The sequence below is a fragment of the Anopheles aquasalis genome, chromosome 3 (genome assembly GCF_943734665.1).
Source record: "Anopheles aquasalis chromosome 3, idAnoAquaMG_Q_19, whole genome shotgun sequence".
Taxonomy (NCBI): domain Eukaryota; kingdom Metazoa; phylum Arthropoda; class Insecta; order Diptera; family Culicidae; genus Anopheles; species Anopheles aquasalis.
The window spans coordinates 22,371,596-22,394,095 of record NC_064878.1 but is presented as its reverse complement, the minus strand read 5'-3'; the positions used below and the strand labels follow the sequence as shown (position 1 = coordinate 22,394,095).

The 22,500-nt window shown below is 48.0% G+C and overlaps 1 protein-coding gene across 8 annotated transcripts in view; it reads left to right on the top strand.

Annotated features, from left to right (window-relative positions):
• Positions 1-2,743: 2,743 nt before the first annotated feature.
• The window catches only part of LOC126577393 (NAD kinase-like), a 24,763-nt gene continuing 5,006 nt past the window's right edge, over positions 2,744-22,500 (top strand). Inside the window, exons 1-2 of one of the 8 annotated variants that reach the window (XM_050238986.1) lie at positions 6,912-7,728; positions 17,683-18,654. In XM_050238986.1, the coding sequence (XP_050094943.1) occupies positions 17,843-18,654 (812 nt within the window). In that variant the 5' untranslated portion in view covers positions 6,912-7,728; positions 17,683-17,842. Of the gene's footprint in view, positions 3,375-6,911; positions 7,729-11,837; positions 12,152-12,185; positions 12,496-17,682; positions 18,655-19,208; positions 19,259-22,358 lie in introns of those variants that run through there. The other 7 variants (XM_050238984.1, XM_050238985.1, XM_050238987.1 and 4 more) reach the window with 7 other exon arrangements.

Genomic DNA, 22,500 nt, shown 5'->3' with positions numbered 1-22,500 from the left:
CGGAACGCACATTGTGCAAATGTTATTTCGTTAATCCTTTTCCATTGGTGCTATTCTTCAGTCGGTGCATCGAACTTCAGCGACTTTTTCATGGTTTAAACCGGTGTGTTCGATCAAATGATAGTTTGAAATGTTTAACTTCATTAATTCAACTGGTGATCGTAAAGATTTCAGGTAGATTCCCATATGAACGTTCCTCATATCGTCCCAAACGCTACGAACAGTTTCCATTTCATGTTGGATGTAAAACTCTAGCCGTTATGGGATTGTACAAACATTCAGTTAGGCACAAGGAGATTCTGCACTGAAGTCTGTGCTCCAATTCGTCCAGTACCCAATCAGTCATTCCAATTTATCATCGCTAGGGCAATGGCTATGTTGGTTGATGGAGAACAACGTTTTTCAATTAACAGTACTTGGTGAAGGGCATAAACGCACTAGCCAGTACTGCAGCTCTCTAGTATCTAGGGTTGCCCGTTAGAAGGAGAGCAATCTTTTGCCTATGCTGGCGCCAATCCTGGCTTAGCATTGCTTCTGAAATCAAGCATTCGATTCCCTAAATCATTAGCGCAACTGTGCAGCTGGACACCTTAATTACTGCGGTCCAACTCCACGTATTCTCGGCCTTGGCCAGCAAGCGGCGACTCCTCGATACAGTATCGTTCGGTGCCCTGCGGCTGGCACCAATCCCTTATCACACAATCTCTCAATCGTTCGCGCCATCACTACTAATTGCAGTTCTGTGGTTATTTCTTCGTCCACCAGGTCCATCTGACCCTCGCAGGATAGAAGGAGATAGGGAGCTTTTGTAATGTTCACCAATTTCATTGCAATTACTAGGGAGCCCCGAGGGAGTAAACTAAAGCGAATGTTTCACTTCAAACAGAATGGATGGCCATCGGTCTCCCATCGAACGTACAACACTCATTGCTAGCTACGATGTGGCCTACCCTGCTGCTGGTGGTACTTGTGGCGATCGTCTACGGCACAGGATTCGGGCAGGCGTTGCTACTTTACGGATCCTGCCCCCATTTCACACCGCCCGGTTATCCGGATACGTTGGTTCAACTGTTTCTGGGTAAGCAAGGTGATCTACTTTACTTCTCCAACATCCGCTTCGACAGTCTATTCGATGGTCGATCGGAAATAGAAGAGCTGTACGTCTCAAACTACACGATCGTGCTCGAGCAGCTACCGCTGGATGAGTGTTTCATACCGTTTCGCCTAGAAGCCAAGGCAGACTATCAGGCACCGTACAGATCGCATCGCCACGGCACACTGACGCTCCTCAACGCCATCGTGCTGGATGTGATCGATAAGGAATACCTGCTAGCGTTCTCCTGTGTCCAGCTCGGCCACACCAAGCTCGAGTACGTATGGGTGTTTCGGCGTGCCGGTCGCATCGGAAGGCCAGGGTTGGCCAAGGTGGAGCAAATGTTTGGCAAATGGCTCGCCGGTATGAGTACGGAGACTAGGCATTTGCGCCGTTCGCACCACGATTTAATCTTCTGCACCAACTTCCTGTGGACGGCCATATTTTCCATCGCGGCAGTGGCTCTGTTTGCACTCGTCCTAACCATCGGTATCGTGTGCTGGAAGAAGCACAAACAGATCGAACGGCTCCGCCGACAGTCATGTGCCGATTATGAGCTTCAGGATGCTTACGAGTTGGATGAAGGGGTGAATGAAGCGGAACGGAGCACGCGGCGTAATGCAATGGCATCGGCCAAAACGATCGCGGTGATGAATTGGCCCTCGGGTGGCGAATATTAAAATGGGACATTCGTGGGTTTTCTTCACTCCGAAATACTATTAACCAAAAAGATAATCGATTCTTTGCGGAGGAACTCTGTTGGTGGCTTGTGTTGTTGAAATAAACTATTTTTTTGCCGAATGTTTCGAAACATATTCTTGGGGTTCAGTGAGGAATATCGCAGCCTGCTACACTCTGCAACAATTCATTCAGAATTCAGACCGAATAAGTAGTATCTGTTTGTTTTTCGTGTAGAAAATTGATTTTTATTTAAAATGAGTATAGAGTCAACAACGACTTTATAAAAAATGAGTAAATCTACTAACTAACTGTACTGTAATCACACTCAAAAGCCCTTTCAACCCTTCATGTGTTCCGACCTGTCGCGATCACGATCGCTTCCTTTGCATTGTCGTGTTGTGTTGCATCCTGCTACTCGATCGATTCCTCCTCACGGAAGGGCACCATTGGCATCCTGTACTCGGCAAGTGAGTAGTATGAAAATGTTTATCCACGAACCGGGCGACTGGCGGCAGAGCAGAGATCTGTCTCTCCATCTCCAGGGCTACGGTTAAGGCCCGACTCATAACCGCCGGACCACGAAGCGAGTCACGACGAGGCGGCTAGACCCACGGTCATCATGTGAGTGAGCGTGAAGCTGTAAAACGTCGGAGAGAACACTTTTCGTGGCGGGGTCGCGGCATAGTCTCGCCTATAGCTCCCCGCCAAAAACGAAAAAAACTCGTCCGCCGCCTGTGGTGTGGTGTAGTGAAGGGTGATTCCGCCCCATTCTGCCGCACGACACAACACACTCGAACGCGGAACACGAGGTAGTAAATAGGGAAGCATCTCGACGCCGATACTTCAGTCTGTTGGCGCCGTTCTACCGCGATCGTTCATCGGTATCTTCGTGACTTCGTGCGAGCGTGCGTGCACGTAGACGCTTGGTTAACGTGCTTCGGTTAAGATGCTCATGCGCACCTAGGAGGAGGCCGATGATCGGTTCTGCAGACACGGTAGATATCAGTAAGAGTGAGCAAAGGCACATTCTACTGGAAGTGATCAGAAACATCAGTGTCTCCGGATGGTGTATTCGTAGCTCGCTGGAGCAGATAAAGGAAGTGTAGTTGTTTTCGTGTTCTTTATTTCAAAGTTTAGGAAGTGTATAGTGTCTAGGAAAATCCTTCCGTCCTTCCTTGGTTCCTTCTAATACCGTTTCGAATTCGTTATCGAATCCGCACTGTGTGTTTACAGTTTCCGGCAGCAGTGCGCAGTTCCGAAAACCAACAATCCCCACGCACTAGCGACACTGTTCAATATCCGCAAACACACTCGTGAAAGTACGGTTTTCGTTTAAGGCCACGGCCTAGAGATTCGGCTTCGGTCTACAACCGTACAGCCACAGCGCCCGGTCCGCTTGAAAAGGGAACTACGATACGATACGATCGCGTTGAGACAGAACCATGCGAGAGGAAGATCTGATACTCGCCCGGGCGATCGTTGCCCAACAGAAGCAGCAGCAACAGGAACAGCATCACCAAGATGGATCGCCCGGAACATCACCGGCACCGTTGAGACGCACGCTCGTAACGAATCTGCAGGATAAAACCAAACAATTCCGGTAAGTCTGCTACGTTTCAGCTACTACGGATTAATATTGATCATAACATCCCGCTAAGGTGCGATGTTTAGAGAGTAGAACGCACACCGCGAGGCCCATCACCGATAACACCTTGTTGCCAAAAACCATCGCTTGGTGTAACTGGAGCGTGACGCGAATCGACGACACGCGGAAATAGTTTTGTTTGACCAAATTTCCCCCGATTTCTATGTGTTATGTTTGTTGGACAGTAGAAGTGTGATAGAAAAGAAACGACCAATCGTCAGATAGACAGGATTCTCACGAGCATTAATCCGGTCCCACACGAACGAGTTTGCGGTCGATTCGCTATTGTCTAGCAAACTTTTAGTACCATAATCCGGTTATCCGGTGAGCTCCTCATCAGACAAGAGTGGTTTCCGGATGGTATTTGCATTTTTATACTATTTCTCATCCTGCTCGCCTCCTGTGGAACTCGATCTGAAGCTAAATTGGCCAGGAACGTCGCGCGTCGATTGTTCAAAATTTTTCCCATCCCCTTTCAGCGCCAAATAACTTTACGATATAACGCACATCCGGTACATCATAATTAGCTATCGAGAACCTTCGTTAACCTTTCTGTGGACATAGTGGACGGTTATTTTGGTAGTTCGACCACCGACCGAATGAGTTTGGAGTTTCAGGCCGGGCTGTACTGCCCTTTTTTTAAGGTTGCCTTTGGCATTGCTTTTCGAAACGCGGTCAAACCGGCGCGTCGGGCGACGATCCGGCAGAATGTCAAGGTCCTAGGCACGTCTAGTGCGTTCCGACGGGGGGGAGGTTCCGTGAGAATTAGTGCAATTATTATGCTCTAGCCTGTCTGGACCACCAGGTAGAACGTGTGATTTGAGGGTGAAAAAATGTGTGTTTTTGCAACGTATTAATCGATGAGAACTTGTACAGAATGCTTATACAGCTCGATAGTCACTCGAAGCAAGTAAATCGATCGTTGCAATTCATGGAATCATCGATCTCAACGATCATCTTCCTCTGCGAGCGATCTAACCGCGGGAAGAGCGTGTTAATGTAAGCGATCGCTACACTGCGCAAGCATCACGACTCACGAAACGATCGTGAGATGCACCGCACGGTGCACGCTTTAGACGCTCGGTGGTTTCAACAATGAGATGCATATTAGATGTATCAATATTCGGACAGCGATAACGAGAAACACGACAATGTGTTTTTGTATAGCTAGCGGCTAACAAGCACGCTAGACAGTTTATGGAGTTTGTCCGATCACCAAAGGATACCACCACGTGATTCCCATAGAACATGTTTTTTTTTGTCCGGCACACCGTAATGAGAATCGATTGTGTCACCGCCGAGAGCCCCCTTTATGCGTGTGCTCTACGTTGTTGCATCTATTGCGGTTTCGTTCGTTCGGGTCTATCCATTGGCGCTCGTTCATCATAACCTAATTGACAGCTGCACCGGTGATCACCCGAGATCGACAAGCGACTGCAATTTATGTAGTGACCGGCAGTGTGGTATAGGTGCTTATTCTGTAACTTTCGATTACGATGGCCTCAGGCGTTCGATTCATTTGGTTCATTTTATGTTCATTTGGTGTTCACGATCGCTTGCATGTCGAGTGCATTTTTGTGGTCGACAGCTGGCGTTCTGTTTACATCGAGCATCGAGCATCTGAAAAACAGTTATAGCGTCCTGATTGTGCATCAATAATTTCTTCCTGCTAATCGTATACTATTATTACAAAGGTTAAGTCGTTTTTATACCGAAAAAAACAAGTTAATTAACAGTTTTTTTACTTCAAACTGTCATTTTGAATTGTTTATTGTTTTCGAAACGTTTCGAAATTCGCATGAATCATCGAACGCCTGAGGCCATCGCAATCGAAAGTTACAGAATAAGCACCATAGTTCACATTATGCGACATTCCACGTTTGGTCACCTCCACCTCTCGTGTGCTACGGGCTGCCGTGATGATTTATGGCCCGGGCTGTTGCTCTGGTCGCCTCTCGCTGGACCGTCAATGAAGGAAGGGCTAGACTATAGGCAATTCATTCATAAAGCCGGCCGTAAAAAGTGACCCTCCACGCGGCACCTGGGGAGATCGACTCGCGGACCGCGGTTACTCCATACCCAGCATCCCAAACGCATGACCAGCAAGATGTTGAAGCGGGTGTTGCTGCTATTTCTGTAGCGATCCCTCCCTCACCCCGTGCCTTATTGTTATTCAAAACGAAGCAAACTTCTCCGAATCGTCCATCGTCTCCGGGGTGGTATCGTCTCCGGGGTTGTATGAACATTCCAGGTGTGCTCACCGTGCGAAACCGAGACCACTCGAACGAAGGCATACATCGCCGTCGTGCGAGCATCACGGAGCACATGTGTTTGCTTATCTTGGCTCTCGCATTTTTTTGGCAACGTGCTTAACGTGGTGAGGATCGATCGGACAACATGATCACCTCCACAAGCCGGGCTTTGAACCTTGAGATGCTGAAGGTGCTGCTTCGTGTGTCCCAGGGGGGGGGGGGGGGGTGTTGTTTAATTTTTTTCTCCCACTTTTTTCCGTTTCGTCTCCGTGTACTACTCCATACACTCCGCGCGCATACTGCCTTCGAAACTGGCCGGGGCGAACACTCTTTAGACGGTTCGTGTGTTGCATGTCCTACGCTGTGATAGCAGACCGCGGAGGGGGCGCACCATGGCGATGATTTTTTTCATTGGTTTTTTTTCTCTTTACAACATGTGGATCTACCAAAGCAGAGGAAAAAATCTACTTCGATCTTCACGGACGGCAAGGTTGATGGTCGGTTGAGGGCTTATAAGGGTTGTAATGTTGGATCGAGCTCGCAGTCGTCCATGTAGGAAAAGGGAGATAAAGCTATTAAGCCAGCGGTGGAGGATTGGTTTTTGCTCCATCCGACACCCTTCCATGTAGGGAGGACTGGCTTTTTGTCATAATCCATCCATCTCGAGCGAGCACAGGCAGTAATCATAAATAACGACACGCGAAGATTTTTCATAAGGTTTTCTCGTGGAACGATGAAGACTGTGAGAGTGTTGCAAACAGAAATTTTGGTGGACGCACAATCAACTGATTTGTGAAGATGCTCAACAGATTGTTAATTTGTTGCGCTTAAGTTTTATAACTTTGTTAAATAGCCACGTGGCCACATACAACCGGCCACAGTTCCGCTTGTCCTGGCCGAGCACGTGCTTTCTCGTTCCTTCTTTCTTTGGACGATGTGACGGTACCGAATGGCTAGAAGGATGCCTCCTTGCCGTCATCGATCGTTTCCCGGATAAGATATCCCGTAAATCTAGGCCAGCATCGAGTCCTGGAACCTATTTAGCCCCACCAAGGACACTTAAACCGTGCCTTGTTGGTAAACAAAGTCAGCTTCCCTAGCTGTCAAAAATAAAATCCAATATGGCGATACCACACGTTCTGCTGGTTTAAACTGACCGTTTGTGTCTGTGTTGCGTGCGTGGGTGCATGGGTGTGTGTGCGCTCTTACCCCTCTTTTTCGCGTGTTTCTTGTGGTTTTCGGTCGCGTTGTTTTTGCGTTTGTGGCCGGAATTTTAGCGAAAAGTAAAAATGCAATTGCATATCGAAAACGGTAACAGGTACGGATAAAAGTGTGCCAAACGTAAATCATCTCAAAGAGAAGCGGGTCTCGCCTCGTTCGCGCCGCGCGTTTGTGTTCGTTTTTACTAAGTGCATCCCGATCATCAAGAGCTAACTTAAAAACTTTCACCCAGCGCATTTTCTGTGGCCCAGCTTCTAGCGATTTTGTTTTCGATTTCGAGACGGGCAGCCTCTTTCGTGCATTTCCTTTTACGGCTTTCGTTGGAACCACTTTCGCCGGAGAGAAGGTTCCTGCGGGATCCGGACCGAATCTGGATGCTGATCAGCTGGTTGCTCCGTACGCTCCGCGAAAGTAAACAAATCTTCTCGGCCACCGTTGGTGTCGATTCTTAGCTGCGGTAGCAGCAGACCCGGTTAGATAATATGAGGATAGTACAAACAAGCGAACCGCAAGCCACGAATTGCCAAGAGTGAGATTTGGTGGTTGTGATTGGGTATGGGCGTGTGTGTCAGCAGGCCAGCTTTGGTTGCTACAGTGATTTAATCATAAGACGCTCCACCACACGAAACTTCCGTCGCGAATACCGGTGCACCGGCGTATCGGAACCCTGAGGCGGAGTGGTTTAGGAGATGCACGTGTGCACGACCTAGCGAACGAAAGAAGAGCCACACGTAATTGACCTCAGGAACGAAGAACACACATGCAACAATGAACGGCAACGGTACAAATTCTCCGCCCGAGGAGAACGCAGAAAACCGTGAAGCTCTGCGAGAATGGTGAGTTCACATGCCTTGCTTACAACCGAGACGGGTTTAATTCCCTAAAAATCCCTTGGAGTTGGAGCCACAGACGATGACTCATTTGGTTGCCTTGAAGATGTTAGTGGGGAAGCAGGATCAATGCCAAATGTAAGAAATACGGGTCAGTGGGAGTTACTCAACGAGTTGGGAATGTTCCAATGCGCTTAGAAGCGGGTTTCGAGGGCCGCTTTGCTTGGGCAGTAGGCACAGCGACCATTGGATGGAAAAGACACTGCAAATGTTGTACTAAGCCTGCTATTCATTTGTTTCTTCCTGTTATCGAACGCTATATCACACAGATTTGTTTCATAAACTTTCACTGCTTCTCTCAAAATGTTACCCAAGTTTGTTGGCAAGACGCTTACTGGGTAATTGTTAAATCTTTTTGAGAGGAATATGTTCATTTTATCGTTGAAGTTCATGTTGGATTTATTTTAATTTTGGGTTTGCTGAGTACAGAACAGATTTTACAATTTTCCACAAAGCAATTGATATGTTTTTAGTAAATAACCTAGTCAAAACCAACTTTGAATGCTTTGCTTTTGTTTGAGGTGTGCTGCTTCGTTAAAGATGCCTGATAGCATCGATAGCAGCATTTTAAAATAATTTGTAACAAATGTTCAACTCGTATAATATTGTATGTTTTTAATTTACTCTGATTACGCTACAAATTTTTCACATTGATGAAAAATGCGTCAATTTAAAAGCAATCTCATTTTGAATATTTAGCACATCGCTGGGCAGGTCTCCCGGCTTTCCGCTTTGTATAGAGGGCTTATTTCAACTCTAAACCGATTTATTGATGGTCCATACGCATTTCGACTTAATTGGTAAACCATCGTTCTAGCGACAAGACATCATTCGTTAAAAAATCTATTAACTATTTTCCTGGTTTCTAATTGATAATCTGTTAGAGTTTTGTCCATCAAACGCTACCATCCAGCATTTATTTTTGGTTTTACTGTGCTGTTGTGCAAATGTAGTTTATTTACGCGTGATCCACTATAGGCAAATGGCTTAAAAGTAAAAGAATTTCATCAATTTTAAAAATCAACTAAGCCACCATTTACTTCGCAGTAAACGAATAAAACAAATACTCGAAGTGCTTTACTCCATGAAGATTTTTCTTGACATCAAACCATTTTGTCTACGAATAAACGATAAACTGCATAATACGATATTATAGGCGGATTGGAAAAGGGTTGGCCACAATTACCAGCAACATAGACCGTTTATGCATTTTCCAGAGAGTAATCCCATTTTCAATTCGATACACCGGCTGGCTGGCTTTTATTGCTTAACGGGCCCCTCCTACACGGACGGATAGTTCCCCCTAACGAACGCGAGCACCTTTTGCTGTGCACTCTCCCGATCATCTTATGCCAGCCGCAGCCCCCGGCCTGAGCCCACTGTGCACTGCACTCTCCCATACCGCACCGTGTGCGGTTTGTTTTCGCAATGCTTCCTCCACGTTCGTGGGGTAGGCGTGCAACCCGCGGCATTTCCGGTGCAGTTCCGGATTGTGCGTCCGCTTTCTTGCCTCCCGCTCGAGAGCAGCGCCCCTTTTGTGATTGGCGCGATTTCAGCGCAATCTCGCATTTGGTTCGCTCTGATATAACGTTCGTCATCATGATGCAATCTCGGCCGATGCACAGATTAATTAGAAAACCATCGAACCGGAACCGGCGATGCGCAGGAGAAGGTGTGAGCGGCGCAAGCATAAGCATCGATCTCCAGCGTCGTCATGGTTCCCCGGAGAATACTCGGTTGGAGCTTGCGATCATTTTTGATTTTTGAGCGCATTATTTTCAAAATCCATGCGCTACGTGAAACCCCCGGCCGGAGTCCGTTATGATGTGTAAAGTGCAGCAAAATTGAACGTTCAACTTCACCACCGCGTTTTGGATGGGTTTCATTTGGTGTACGCTTATGCATTTAATTTAAGGAAAATTAATTGAACTCACTTCGGTATCGATTTCTAAATCCCTCACGTGACTTAGAATCCCGACAGCAAAATTACTCCTCACCCTCACGGCATGGCGATAAATAATAAATGAATTTCTATAGAAACTGGGTCAACATGACATGCAGGTTCTGCATTGCATCGCGCCAGACACGCAGGGCGCGATAGTCCTATCGCGGTCGTGACGTTTTAAGAATGGGTTTCACCGCCGCCATAAAACTTCGATTACGAATCGCAATTGCAGGCACAGGAACGTTTATTAAATGATAATGACGGGGCAAAATATTAGAATACTGTTTAAACTATTTCGCTGATGCCAATCATCACCTGACTCAGCACTTTTGGGCAGCACACATTAGAAACAATGTCGCCCATGGCATGGTCTACTCCTTCGAAATGATAAGAAACGGCGTCACTCGAGATAATGGTACACTATCGTACACAACTCGAATGTTCCCAGGACGTGTGTAATCTGCCGGGAAGAAGCATCTGGATCTCTATAAACAACCTCAATTCACGATGTTTCCATTGTTTTGTAGGCTTCACTGTATTGTTTAAATTATATTTGGAAAAAAATCAAGAAGCATCTAATTTACTTAAGAACTGGCCTGGGCGTGTACAGATGCAACGTTTCGTTTTGTTTATCGTAAAATTTTATCTAGTTTATAGATGCTTTTTATTTTATTGTCATTATTTTGACAAAAACACTTCAGTTGTCATATTTGCGCAAGGTTTTGTTGTATTTTCTTCTGTTATCTAAAAATTCAGAGAAGACTATTAATGAAAGAGGATCTCAAATGCCCTGGCACTTATTTAATTGTAAAAAATACCATTGATACACGAAACTTTTGCTTCTCTGCATTTTTTTTTATAGTTTTCTCGTTAAATAATTTAGCTTATAATACCTTTTGCAAAAATGATGTAGCTTCATTAGTCGTAAGAGAAAATGGCGTCGAACGAAGAGCAATGGTTATTATTTTCTAAACAACATGCTCCTTAGTCAGTAAACTGCATTTGTGAAAAATTTCGCTTCAATTACTTTAATAAACTTTGTCAAAGCATAAGCTCAACATATGCTATCGAAGACTTATGCGAAATATGCTCTAGCCAATTTCAACTACCATTTTGGCAGCCAAAGTCATCGAACGTTTAGAATCGTAATTAAAAAGAATTACAAACTATCCTTAGCTGAAGTGCATTTAAAAACCAATAGAAAATTTAGCAAATATTACCACGTTACTAATCAGATCTCCAGCAGACTAGTCATTGCATGAGTTCTCTGTTGTTTGTTTGATATCGAGACTTGTTCGTAAATCAAGCAAGCGAGGGTCATGCGTCATTTTGGCACCATTTTGTAACGCCACCAGCAATGTTGTTGTTGTTGTCTCAGCGGCAGCGGCAACCAAACTAAGGGGCGACATTGAGCACAACCGTCTGTGGGGGGGGGGGGGAGGAATCTGATTCGATTGCTCGCACTTGCTGCTCGCGCTTAAAACTCATTGTTTTGAACTGCACTTCACGCAACCACGATCACGGCACGGGATCCAAGCAACACTACTACCACACACCAAACTTGCAGGTGCACAACGCGTGGACACAAACACACTCGAGTAGGCTAGGGGCAAAACATACGAAACAATAGTTGATGACGATACCGAGACGATGATGGTGACCGTCAATTGCTTCTATCTCTCTGTCTGTCTCTCTGTGCGGTCTGTATGCGTAATGATTGATAGACTCCGTTCGCTTCTCCTCAGACAGAGAGCGAGCGAACGAGCGAGCGAGATGGAGTGAGGAAGATCATCCCCCCAAAAAGGGGGTGACCAAAAGAAGAAGAAGAAGGGGTTGGTGTGGCGGTATGTCGAATTATCGCGCGTGCGGTTCGGTGGAGTGGATGGCACGATGGTTTGAGTGTTTGCTTTTGACGCTTGAAGGGAGAGACCACACGGCGTGCGGTCTACTACTACTACCACTAAAGATGAGGGAGAGAGGGTGTATGCTGTTTTTTTTTGTTCGTTCGTTCTGCGTGCCATTCACGCGCCACAGACCAACCAACCAGACCACACCAGACCAGGCCGGGCCAAACGAGGGGAAGCGAGTCAGGCCACAAACCGCGCGAGTCAGACGCCAATGAGCGCACCAGTCATCGCTATACCACCGAACGGAAAGGGTGTGCAAACGAGCATCGCCACCGAGAGCGAGCGAACGAGCGTGCGTGCAAAAGGAACCAACGGGGGGATTAACGTGCGGTGTGTTGTTGGTGTAGTGCTCCACCCTTTTGGTAATATTCCACTCGCGCCACTCCGGATTTTGTGGAGACTGATTCTCTTCGACCAACGCCTTCCTGAATTCGTGGCTTTGGTGCCATCGACGCGATCGAGTGACAAATGTGAAGTGTATTCCCCGCGCGTGTGATAAGCCAAGAGGTGCATGAAGGTGACCGCACGGTGATCCCCGCTGATGACGACATCAAGCTGGTGTTTGTGTTTAGCGCGCATCACGAGGCACGCATCGCCGTCTCTAAACTCTAGGGATGCTCACTACGCATGAGAAGCGCACACCGTGAATAACGCGTAACGCTTCGTAACGCCCCGCTGATGATGGAGAGACCTCCTGCCGCTCAAGAATGCAGCAAACAATATCGCGAATGAAAGGCTCGAGACGCAGAGAGGGACCTCGGCCATTTTGAACCAGGCGGTGTGCTGTGACATAAATCTGCCAGTCAGGCGGGCCTTTTTGGGGTCCAAAGCGACCGACGGACCCCGGGCAGCTCTCTTTATGTAAGCTGCTGCAACAACACCGACAGTGGCAGTCCGGCGAGTCCGAAACTGAACTGAACCGAAAACAACAACGACATAACCGTGCCAGAGCACGCGGGGAGAGAGAGAGAGGGGGGGTGGGACTCGTGGCCTACATCCTTCAATCCCAACCGTGGATTCAATCGATGCGCCACGGGAATTGAGGTTATCGTGCTGGTGGATGGTGCCAATTCCTGGCAAAAATTCCCTGCCCTGTACCCAGAACCAAACGGCCACAGAACCGTCTCGGTGGATACCTTGAGTTAATGACGTCATAGCGGGGAGGAGGATGGTGCAGTGGTGCGGCTGATTGCACATTCCACATTCTGCACAAGTTGTGCCACCTCGATCGCCGGCCACTGCCTGCGGCCACAGTAATACCTTTTTGTCCAGTCGGCAGCACCACCAGCAGTCACTAATGTTGTCTGAACCTTAACGGCGGTGAAATGTCGTCGTCGTTGTCGTCGTCGTCGTCACCGTGTCCAGCGCAGGAGGGTTTATGACCAACGATTACGCAAAGACCTACACCACCAACTCGTCGTCGTCCGTCGCCGAGAGAGTGGCGATCGTTGCTGCCGACGACATGCCTCTGCTCTGTGGACGAGAGTGAGAGCGATCGAGCGGCCACGCAGATCGGCAAAACACATATTGGAAGAAATGCTGCTCGGCCTCATTTTCACCGACAGATAGAGGGGGAGGTGGTGCCTCTCAGGTATGCTGTCAAGGCACCCTTAAAAACACGACGTCATCATCTACACCGTCGCAAGGGCGCGGCGTGCAGAAACTTTCGTTTTAACCAGCATCCCAGCCGAGCAACAAACGGCGATCATGATGTGTGTCAGGCGCTTTATTTACAAACAAGCACTGGCATTGACGATCCTACTGCGCAAGAGGATCTTTGAGGTTTTCTTTTTAAGGGGTTGACGCTTTTTTTTCGCTCCAAGATCAGAGGAAAAGATTCAATGCCAGAAGTCGCTTGGCGTGACTCTGCTGAAGCAGATTTTCCATTTTTCATTTCAAAGACGCGGCGGCGTCGCTGAGTGGCAGCTCTCTCTCTGGAATGATCGATCGATTGATCGATCGCATTCGGTTGGCAGACGGACGGGCACCCTTGAACCCCATTCGGCTTGCCGGTGTCCTTCGGTAACGCAAACGGTACCGTGCGGCGGTCATTGAATCGAGATCCTAAAAAATGCACGACCACAATTGGGCTTCCGTGACTGGCCGACGCGCCACAGTGACTCCCAAGGGTGGGGGAGGATGTCACCCCACGGCACACGACCGCTCGTAATGCACGACTTCGAATGCCGAGTGATTAGCTCGTAACAATCTGGTGGCTGTAATCACATCGCGCGGCGTACGATTTACACAAATAGCGATACGATAACCACCACCCGTTACCGTATTATGTGAGAGGAAGGAGGGCCACTTTGCCAGAGTTTGTCAGAGTGTGATTAGCGTCAATAACGATGGACCCCCTGGGACTTCAGGCAGGTGACTCTGGCACCTTTAATGACCGGTGTTTAAGCAGCTCAGGTCGAGCGACTGAGTCAGCACTCAATTAAGTGCAACATTCTTGGCATTCTTGCCCTTCCGGTTCGATCGCTTCGCCGTTCGCTGTCTTCTCGTTGCTCAGCATAACGATCTCCGGTGGGAGAGGGGATATTAATTTGACAAATTAACAGCACACCGGTCTGGTTGAAGCGTGGGGTGACCTTTCGGGTTGGCTTGATCATGATTACGATCGCGTGTGCTGGGCGCGATTGTGGACATTAAATTTTTGGAAGTCAACGCGTCTTCCGTCTTTTGTCATCGTCCGCTGGCGATGGCCTTCTGATGGTTGGTCCGTCTGGTGGCTGTTCGATCGATTCGAAAACCCCAGAAGAAGAAGACGACTGATCGATGGATGTGTGAGGCCGATATGCTCAATGGCTCAAGGCCAATCATGCTACAGTTATGCAGCAGCAGCAGCAGCAGCAGCAGCAGCAGCAAATGGTGGTGTGCTTGATTGATCGCGCTGCATACACGTTACGCTACGAAGACTCGGATCGGATCCTTCGGATGAGCTTTTGGTCCTCTGTATGCTTTTGGTGGGTCCGTGATCGCTCGCGGTGATTGTGGTGCTGTGTGAGGCGCACCGTGTTGTGGAGGTTTACGTAATGTGTGCTAGTGTCGTCACGCCAGGTGCCAACGAAGACCTTCAACCACAACTATGCTGCTGCTGCCTGCCGCCGCGTTAAAGACCATGAGATGATCGTCACGATGATAATGATGATGAGCTGACTACGATGCTAACGAGGAAGAGGAGAGGGTTGTTTCTGTTGGTTTCTGTGTTGAGTGGAGAGCACCGTAAAGGACAGGCGGACAGACGAACGGGGTGGACTAACCTATGAGAACACGGGCGCGCTCCTATCGCTCCTTCAATTGCGTCTCCATTTGGTGTGGCGTGTTTGCAATTGCACAGACAGTCACGGCCATCAACAGCATGTTGCAAATGTACTACCTCGGTGTACACTTGCACTGATCATCAAGATCACCATTAACATCATCATCAACATGATGCCATCACCGTATCTGCTTTCTGGAGATCTTGTTTGTTTTGTATCAGTTACCACATAAGTGGTCGATCTTGTCGTGAGCATTCTGTTGTGAGAACATCTCTTGTAGGACAACTCCACTGGGGACTGGGTCGTCGTCGCTTACTCCCACAGTGCTAATTCGTTTGAAAGCTGAACTGGTCCGTCCTAAATACAGGGTGCGCCATCAGGTGGTTCCTTTTTTTAAAGTTGAATAACTTTGTCATTGTTCAACGGATTTGCACAAATAGGCCAGTTCCTGAAGCGTCAGTTTATGCCATTTTAGTAATGGAGCGCTGCACGTTAAGAGAGCGGACAGAAATTGTCACACTTTACATTGAAAAAAAAAACAATCCTTCACTTGTGAAAACTGCGGTCGTGCAACGGAATGAATGCTTCGCCGCATATGACGGTGCTGGACTTTTTTCTGTGGTTCTATTTGAAAAATAAGGTTTATGCCAACAAATCAAAACTATGGAACAATTAAATGCAAATATTAGAGCTGAAATTTCACAAATAACTCCCGAATCGAGTTGTTGAGGTTACAAAGCAAAATGCTGGCGAAAAAGGGCCGCTTTTTGTATGTCGAATGAAGGCGGTCATTTGATCGATATCGTATTTTGAGTATTGCACAATAAATTGCAAAGAATAACCTAAATAAAACTTGTTCATTTTCCAAAATCGGCTGAAAAATGACAGAGTTATTCAACTTTAAAATAGGGAACCACCTGATGGCGCACCCTGTAGTTTTTTTTGTTACTAAACTCAGCCAAAGCTACATCCTGCCACCTGGTGCGACTTATGAACACCTGTGGCCGGTATTCCCACAAACCGGCCGGTATTCCCACAAATAGGTTCTAAAAAGTTGCCCAAAAGACCGGTCAACACCATTGTGGTAGACCAATTGGCACCTCCATGGGGTTGGCCCAACTCAGTTGTTGACACTGATAAATCGACTGATCAGTTCCTGCAGAATTATTTCCCTTTCTTGTGAAATGATCGATGATCCATGAGCTTCTGAGCTTGGGTCACTGGGCTTTACCAAACGGCCAACGCTCGCGATCGAGGTCTTCTGCGTGTCTTGGCGGAAAGGCGCAAACTTCACAATTTCCATTTCCATTTCCCACCGCGTTCTTCGCGGTTTGCGCTGCGAGAACCACCGACACTTGAGACAATCAAGCTTATAGCATCACAGTGACGGAAGGGATTGGTTGTGCCCCTGAGCCCCTGGCTGGCTAGAAGCGGCGGAGCACAAAGTCCGCCCAAGCACTTTTTTGGAAAGTGTACGCCGATCAAAGCCACTTACCACCTTCGTGGTAGAGGCTATCGGAAATCATGGCATGGCGACCGTGAGGTCGTTGCACGCGGCTAACCGAAACACCACCCACTTCCCCCCTCCCGCCCTTGGCGGTTGACCTTCGCGCTGCTGAGCCGCTGTTGCAATTTCGGTGCCGGCCACACTGGATGGGCGTGCACTGTTGAAGGTTTGGTGTTTGCTGGATTGATTAACGATTTAACGGAGTATTGGGGAGAGAGAGAGATAGAGAGAGAGATAGAGTGAGGATCGAATTACGAAAGAAGTGCGACCCGCTGTGCTAAAGTGCTAAAACAAACACCTCCAAATCCTTGCAGGAATCGATCGTCGTGATCCTCCGCGACGGAGCAGCGCGTATTGCAAAGCAATTGGGATGGGATTCCGTTGAACCGGTTTGCTGGGAGCTCTGGGAGAGGGAGGGAGGACACGCTTTGTATTGTCTCCATCTGTGCCGCAGCAGCAGCAGCATCATCATCATCGCTCTAGCTGTGTGTCAGGGTCAGGGTGTTGTGTCAGCTGTGACAGCCACCAAACCATGATCGGATCGGGTGATCAGGCAGAAGCCAAGCACCTAATGCGCACTGCGATCACAGAGGAGAGCGAGTCAGCTAGTCGCAGTCAGCCCGCTAGTGTCTGACTCGTGTCGTGTGCAGTCCTTGGGCGATGGCACGCGCCGCGTGATTCCCGGTGGCCGCCGGTGGAGGTCATTTAGTTGCGCCGTAACTGCGAGGTACCGTGGAGTGTCTACAAGTTCGAGAAGTACTTCTCGGCACTTGTTAGCGTTGCTTATCAGTACCAGGCGCGCAGGACAGGGCAGTTGAGAGAGCATCCATATCGATCACTCAGGGCGGGCTGGTGACGGAAGCGACGTTACGCGAACAGCAGGCGATAACGAGTACTCCCGCGATGTCATGACGTAATAATGTTCAGCGCGCGCGTCGCACTGTTTGCTCTGCTTTCGATCGACCCACCCCGAACCGGTCACTCTTATAGCGGTAAAGCCTTGCGTTCCGTTCGCTCGTTGCCTCAGAGTGTCCGGTCGTGTTGTCGAGTGCAGACGCGTAGCAGCAGCAGCTGCTGCTGATCGTCGGTTCCCCAGGCTGATAGAGATAGACGTCGCAATAGCGCAGACAGACCGCATAGAGACAGTGATAAGAAGTGACCAGTCCCAGAGGGGCGCCCGGCCAACCGCGATTTAAACGGTCAAATCTTTCTCAACATTTGAGTTTATTAATCCCATATCACCACCACCACCACCACTACTATCACCATCTCTAGCCGAGTGTTTCGACGTGAAGTGAAGTTAGAGACGGCGATCGCGACATGAGTGTTGTTGGCTGTGTTACGGTGCTTTACTGATCAAAACCGGGCTCCCGGGGTGGGGGGGTCATATCAAGAAGTGATTTACACGAGTGTTTGTGCGCGAGTGAGTGGGACGATGGCCTACCTATCGGATGTGGATCTGGCAACGCTACATAAATCACGGCTCGAGGAGCGTGTCCAGTATCGCTTATCGTCGCTGTGGACTCGCGATACGACGGAACCATCGGCGGCCGGAGATCGGGAATACAGGAATCAACCGGCGTCGTCGTCGTCGTCAACCGGGCCAGCAGTGTACCGTGAACGTGCCACAGCGATGGCAACCCCTCAGCGTACTTCGCTCACCAGCAGTGGTCGATCGGCACGGTGCGATCTCGTGAACAACAATCACATCGTACTCGCGACGGAGACGGCTTCGTCGATGCAGGAACGCATCCTCGAGCAATCGTACGGGATGCAGCGTTCGATTTTGGCTCAAGGCTACGACCGAGAGCGCCCTTGTGATAGACCAGGAGTGGCAACAACAGCGATGGCACCATCTTCGAAGGCGTTGTTGCAGCAGCAACAGCACCACCATCACCATCACCATAACCATCACCTACTGCACCATCCGGCCACGATCAGCTTCGACGGTCATGTGATACGCCCTAGGATAAGAAGTAGCAATAGCATGTCGAGCAGTGGCACCAGCAGCAGCAGTAGCAGCAGCAGCATTAGCAGCAACAGCATCGGAAGCAGTAGTACCAGCAGTACCGGGATGATGATGTCCGCGGCAACCCATGGCAGCATCATCGGAGGAAGCAGCAGCAGCAGCAGCAGCAGCGGTCGCACCGCAGGCGCCAAACATGTCGAGTGGAGCGATGACGATCATCTGCACGACGATGGCTACTTCTCGTCCGATACTCGTCGAAGAAGGTCCGGCACCTGGCCGTAAGTGTGGTTCACATTCCCGCTCGCTTCCATTCTTTTCCACCTGCTTGTTGTTGTGCTTTTCTTTGCTTACGGTTGATGTGTGGCGTTTTGGGCAAAAGTCTTTGGGCAAAAGTCTTATAGAGTGGCGCTCGTTGGCAGCATTTCCATTACAAATGTGTATCCGATGTGGTCCAGAACTGTATTGACCCTTCGATGCGTTTGATCAATTCTGGTTCAGTGACAGAGGGCACAGCGCAGCGGTCCACAAGGGTGCCCAAGGTTTTCGAGGTTAATTTCTTCCGGAAGCTTTCGAGCCGAGGAATGGTAATGATGTTGATCGCCCCTAGAAGGTGATGTTGTTGTGTTCGTTACCGATAACTGACCGACAATAGCGGAGTGCGTTAGTAGCAGTTTGCTTATCGCAACGATAAGGTTAGCGCCACTGGTTGCAATCACATCGAACCAAATCGTTCACTCTGTTTGCTGGTAGTCGCTGTGTAAAGTGTCTCCAAGTTTCGGTTGGTTATGATTTGTACTGTACGGTTCGATGGCTTCCAGGGCATCATACAGGAAAATGCCTCTCTGCTGAGGATCACCTGCTGGGACTGAGAGAAGTCGGAGGGTGAGTTGTAAAATCCCGAATTTCTTGCGGAGTTTCCAGAGTGCGTAAGCCAGAGAGTGGATTCCACCAGAACAGCCAGCGTTAACAATGGACGTTATCGTCCATCGGACACCACCGATCGGCCAGTGTTAATTGGAGTGAATTCCCCGGCCGGCTCGTGGTCATTTGTTCGCCCGACTCCAACTACAAATACCGATCATGCCCACGAACCACGACCGAGTGTTCACAAGGCCAACGATCTGCCAAAAAGCTAGAAGGTGCTGTTTTGTTTCGGTCCGTGTTGAACATCCCACGTTTTGTGCTAACTTTAAGTTGGATTGGAGGTTGGAGTAGTTGAAAACGGTGTGCGCGGATAGTTTGAGGCAAAGGAACGACCCCGACCTCCCTCCAAAAACAATCGGGTATGGATACGGCCAGTCACGGTGACGGGGCGGGCTTCGAAAGGGCTTATCATCGGTTCGGTTCGATGCGCAAATCTAGTGGCAGCAGTTCGAGCAAGTTCGAGTACGGAACGACGTGACAACGGGCACGGTGAAGGGAGGACGAAACGTGACTCCTTGCGGGCTCTCTCTCTCGTAATGATGATTGATTCGATCGCGGTGGCCAATTTTGTCGCTACATTAAGAAGCAAGGAGTTCCCTTTGGGGTGGCCAATTTCCTGTCGGCCCGTTTGCTCGTTAGGAAGCGCTCGTTTGCTTTCAAGTGGCAGCGACGGGGAGGGATTCGTAAAGTTAATCATATTGACGGGGCAAATCAATTAGGCAGCAGCATTATTGGGCGTTCTCATGCACTGCGAAGTGGTTCTAATAATGGAGTGTCACTCGTTACTCAAAGGTGAACGTGCAGAAAAGGCTGTTCTTATTGAGACTATTCTAAGTACGTTTGAGTTGTACATAAAGGTGTTTAGCTCAATAGAATCAAGTACTAAAGACAGATCGCATGATCTATAACAGACAGAATGTTTCAACCAGAAACAGTGCTATATTTATTTATTAAAACAATTGTAGCAAACATTACCACAGATTCATGACTACCGTTGCACACTGTTCGTTTTACTTGGTTCATAATGATAAACGATGCTCAGTGATATTTTAATATTATCTGACAAGCAGTTTAAGATATAATAGAACACTGTCATCATTCGAAAGCAGTTTTATCAATGCTAAAGATTCATCAAGGGAAAGGCAACATTTTTCACTTTAAAACCAATTATTATTAGACATTGACTTCCGTTTTAAAGTAATGCTTTCATCTGTTCTGTATTTAATTTATACGAAACGATGGAGAATCTTTCATAAATTATGTTTTACACCTTCTACAGATTAACTTGTTATTTGCATATAATGTTTATATTACGCGCTCTGGGCTTTATAATATCCCTTTCACTTTTCTACAACGTTAAAAGGCAGTGAAAAATATTAACAGATGTACGAACTAAGTGGTAATTTTCTGCTTTTACTATAAATTTTAAAGCAGGAATTCGAAATTCTCATGTGAATGATGTATTTTTCGTAAAAGAAGGCATCCTTTCAACTACCTGCTTTTGGATAGTCAGGTGTTAATGTTTAATTTATCACCTTCTGATAATTTAAGACATCTGTAGAACTTGGTTGCGCACCTGATCGAAACAACAGACTGAATTCTATGCAAAGCCAATCATATCTCACCATCGTTAGCAATGTTAATCGTTTCTTTGGTGTCTACATTGTACAAACCGGATTTTGACAAGACCAGAAACTTGGGAAAAGAATGGTTTTATTTTTAAATTTGAAAACGCCTATTCAAACTACCGAGGTACCTTTCGTAGTAACCCTGTTATATTGTTCACAATTCACCCTTTATTGATTCTTTTAACAAAGTGTTTTGGCATCAATGAATTTGAAAGCAAAATTGATTAAGAAATCCATCACAAACCAATCTTGAGTTTGAATTCGTTCGCGAGTAACAGGATACCATGAACACCGCGACCAGAGTCACCCTGTAACCATCATTGCGATCGTGCATGTCCGCCGGCGATCGATGTCCCTGTATCTACTACTACAACCCTCTCCACATTTTTAACACATTTGTGAGTGTGACTTCTGATCCGTCGCTACAGCAGCTGGAGATCAGATTCTCTCTCTATTTATCTCTCTTGTCTTAAATATTGAAGTGGAATCTCCGCTCCAGACGGCTCGACGGCGGTTGCCTGCTGCAAACCAGCAGATCCCGGCGCAGCATCTCGTATCCCAGTCACGAGACTGTTTCAGAACCGGAACCGAGCAGACGTAACGCTTCATTGATCCTCCTCAGAACCGGTACCGGGGGTGACACACATACACTACACAACGTATGTTGGTCCATACGGAGGGGAGAGGATCAATCGATGAACATTCTGTTGCTCGCTGTTAATGCTGCTGCTGCTACTGACCGAATTGCTTTGACCTTCCTGCAGCGAAACCAGTGAGAAACCAGACATCAACAGCTTGTCACCGCCACCTAGAGAGTGAGAGTTCACTTATGACCGAGCGAGAGCGAGAGAGAGAGAAACCTGGGTTTTACCTTTTTGGTGTCTAGAATCGAAAACACCTGCTGCTGGTGGGCGAACGTGGTACAGCGATGGGGGATGAGGAGGATGAGGGTCTACTACTAAGCCAAAAGCCGCCTTCCATCCATACAGATCATCAGGTATCGATGACCATCGAATTGGTGTATTGGTGCAATGGCGTGATCGTGTCTCCTTTAGATCCTTGGTTGATCTCGCGCTGCTGCTGCTGCTGCTGCTGGTGATGCTGGCCAAACAGACCGCGCAGGGAGAGGGTTCATCTCAGTTGCGCCGTGACACCGCCACCGGTTTGAGGTGTCTTGAGAGTAGCGTCGGTAGTAGCGTTTCCCTTTCCGTCGTTGTTGTTGTTGTTCTTGTGAAACATTCGATTCGTGACTTTTGTGCACAATTTTTACACACTCGAGATCATGTGTAAATGATCGAAAGTGATCGACAGTAGTGGTAGTGTAGCATTCTAGTGTGTAACGCAATCCATTTCACAAAAACAAGTGTCGAGTGTTTTGGCTTCACATTAGCTCGTTGTGTTTTTTTTCCCGTAATCTCTTCTCGATCAAGCGGTGGAAAATGGCTGGTTTGGAAGTGACGGAGAAGGATGATTTTATGGCCGATCTGGTGCGCTTCAATCACCACCATCCGGTATCATCCGCCCAGCAGCATAATGGTACCAATGGTGTAGTTCCGCATCATCATCATCACC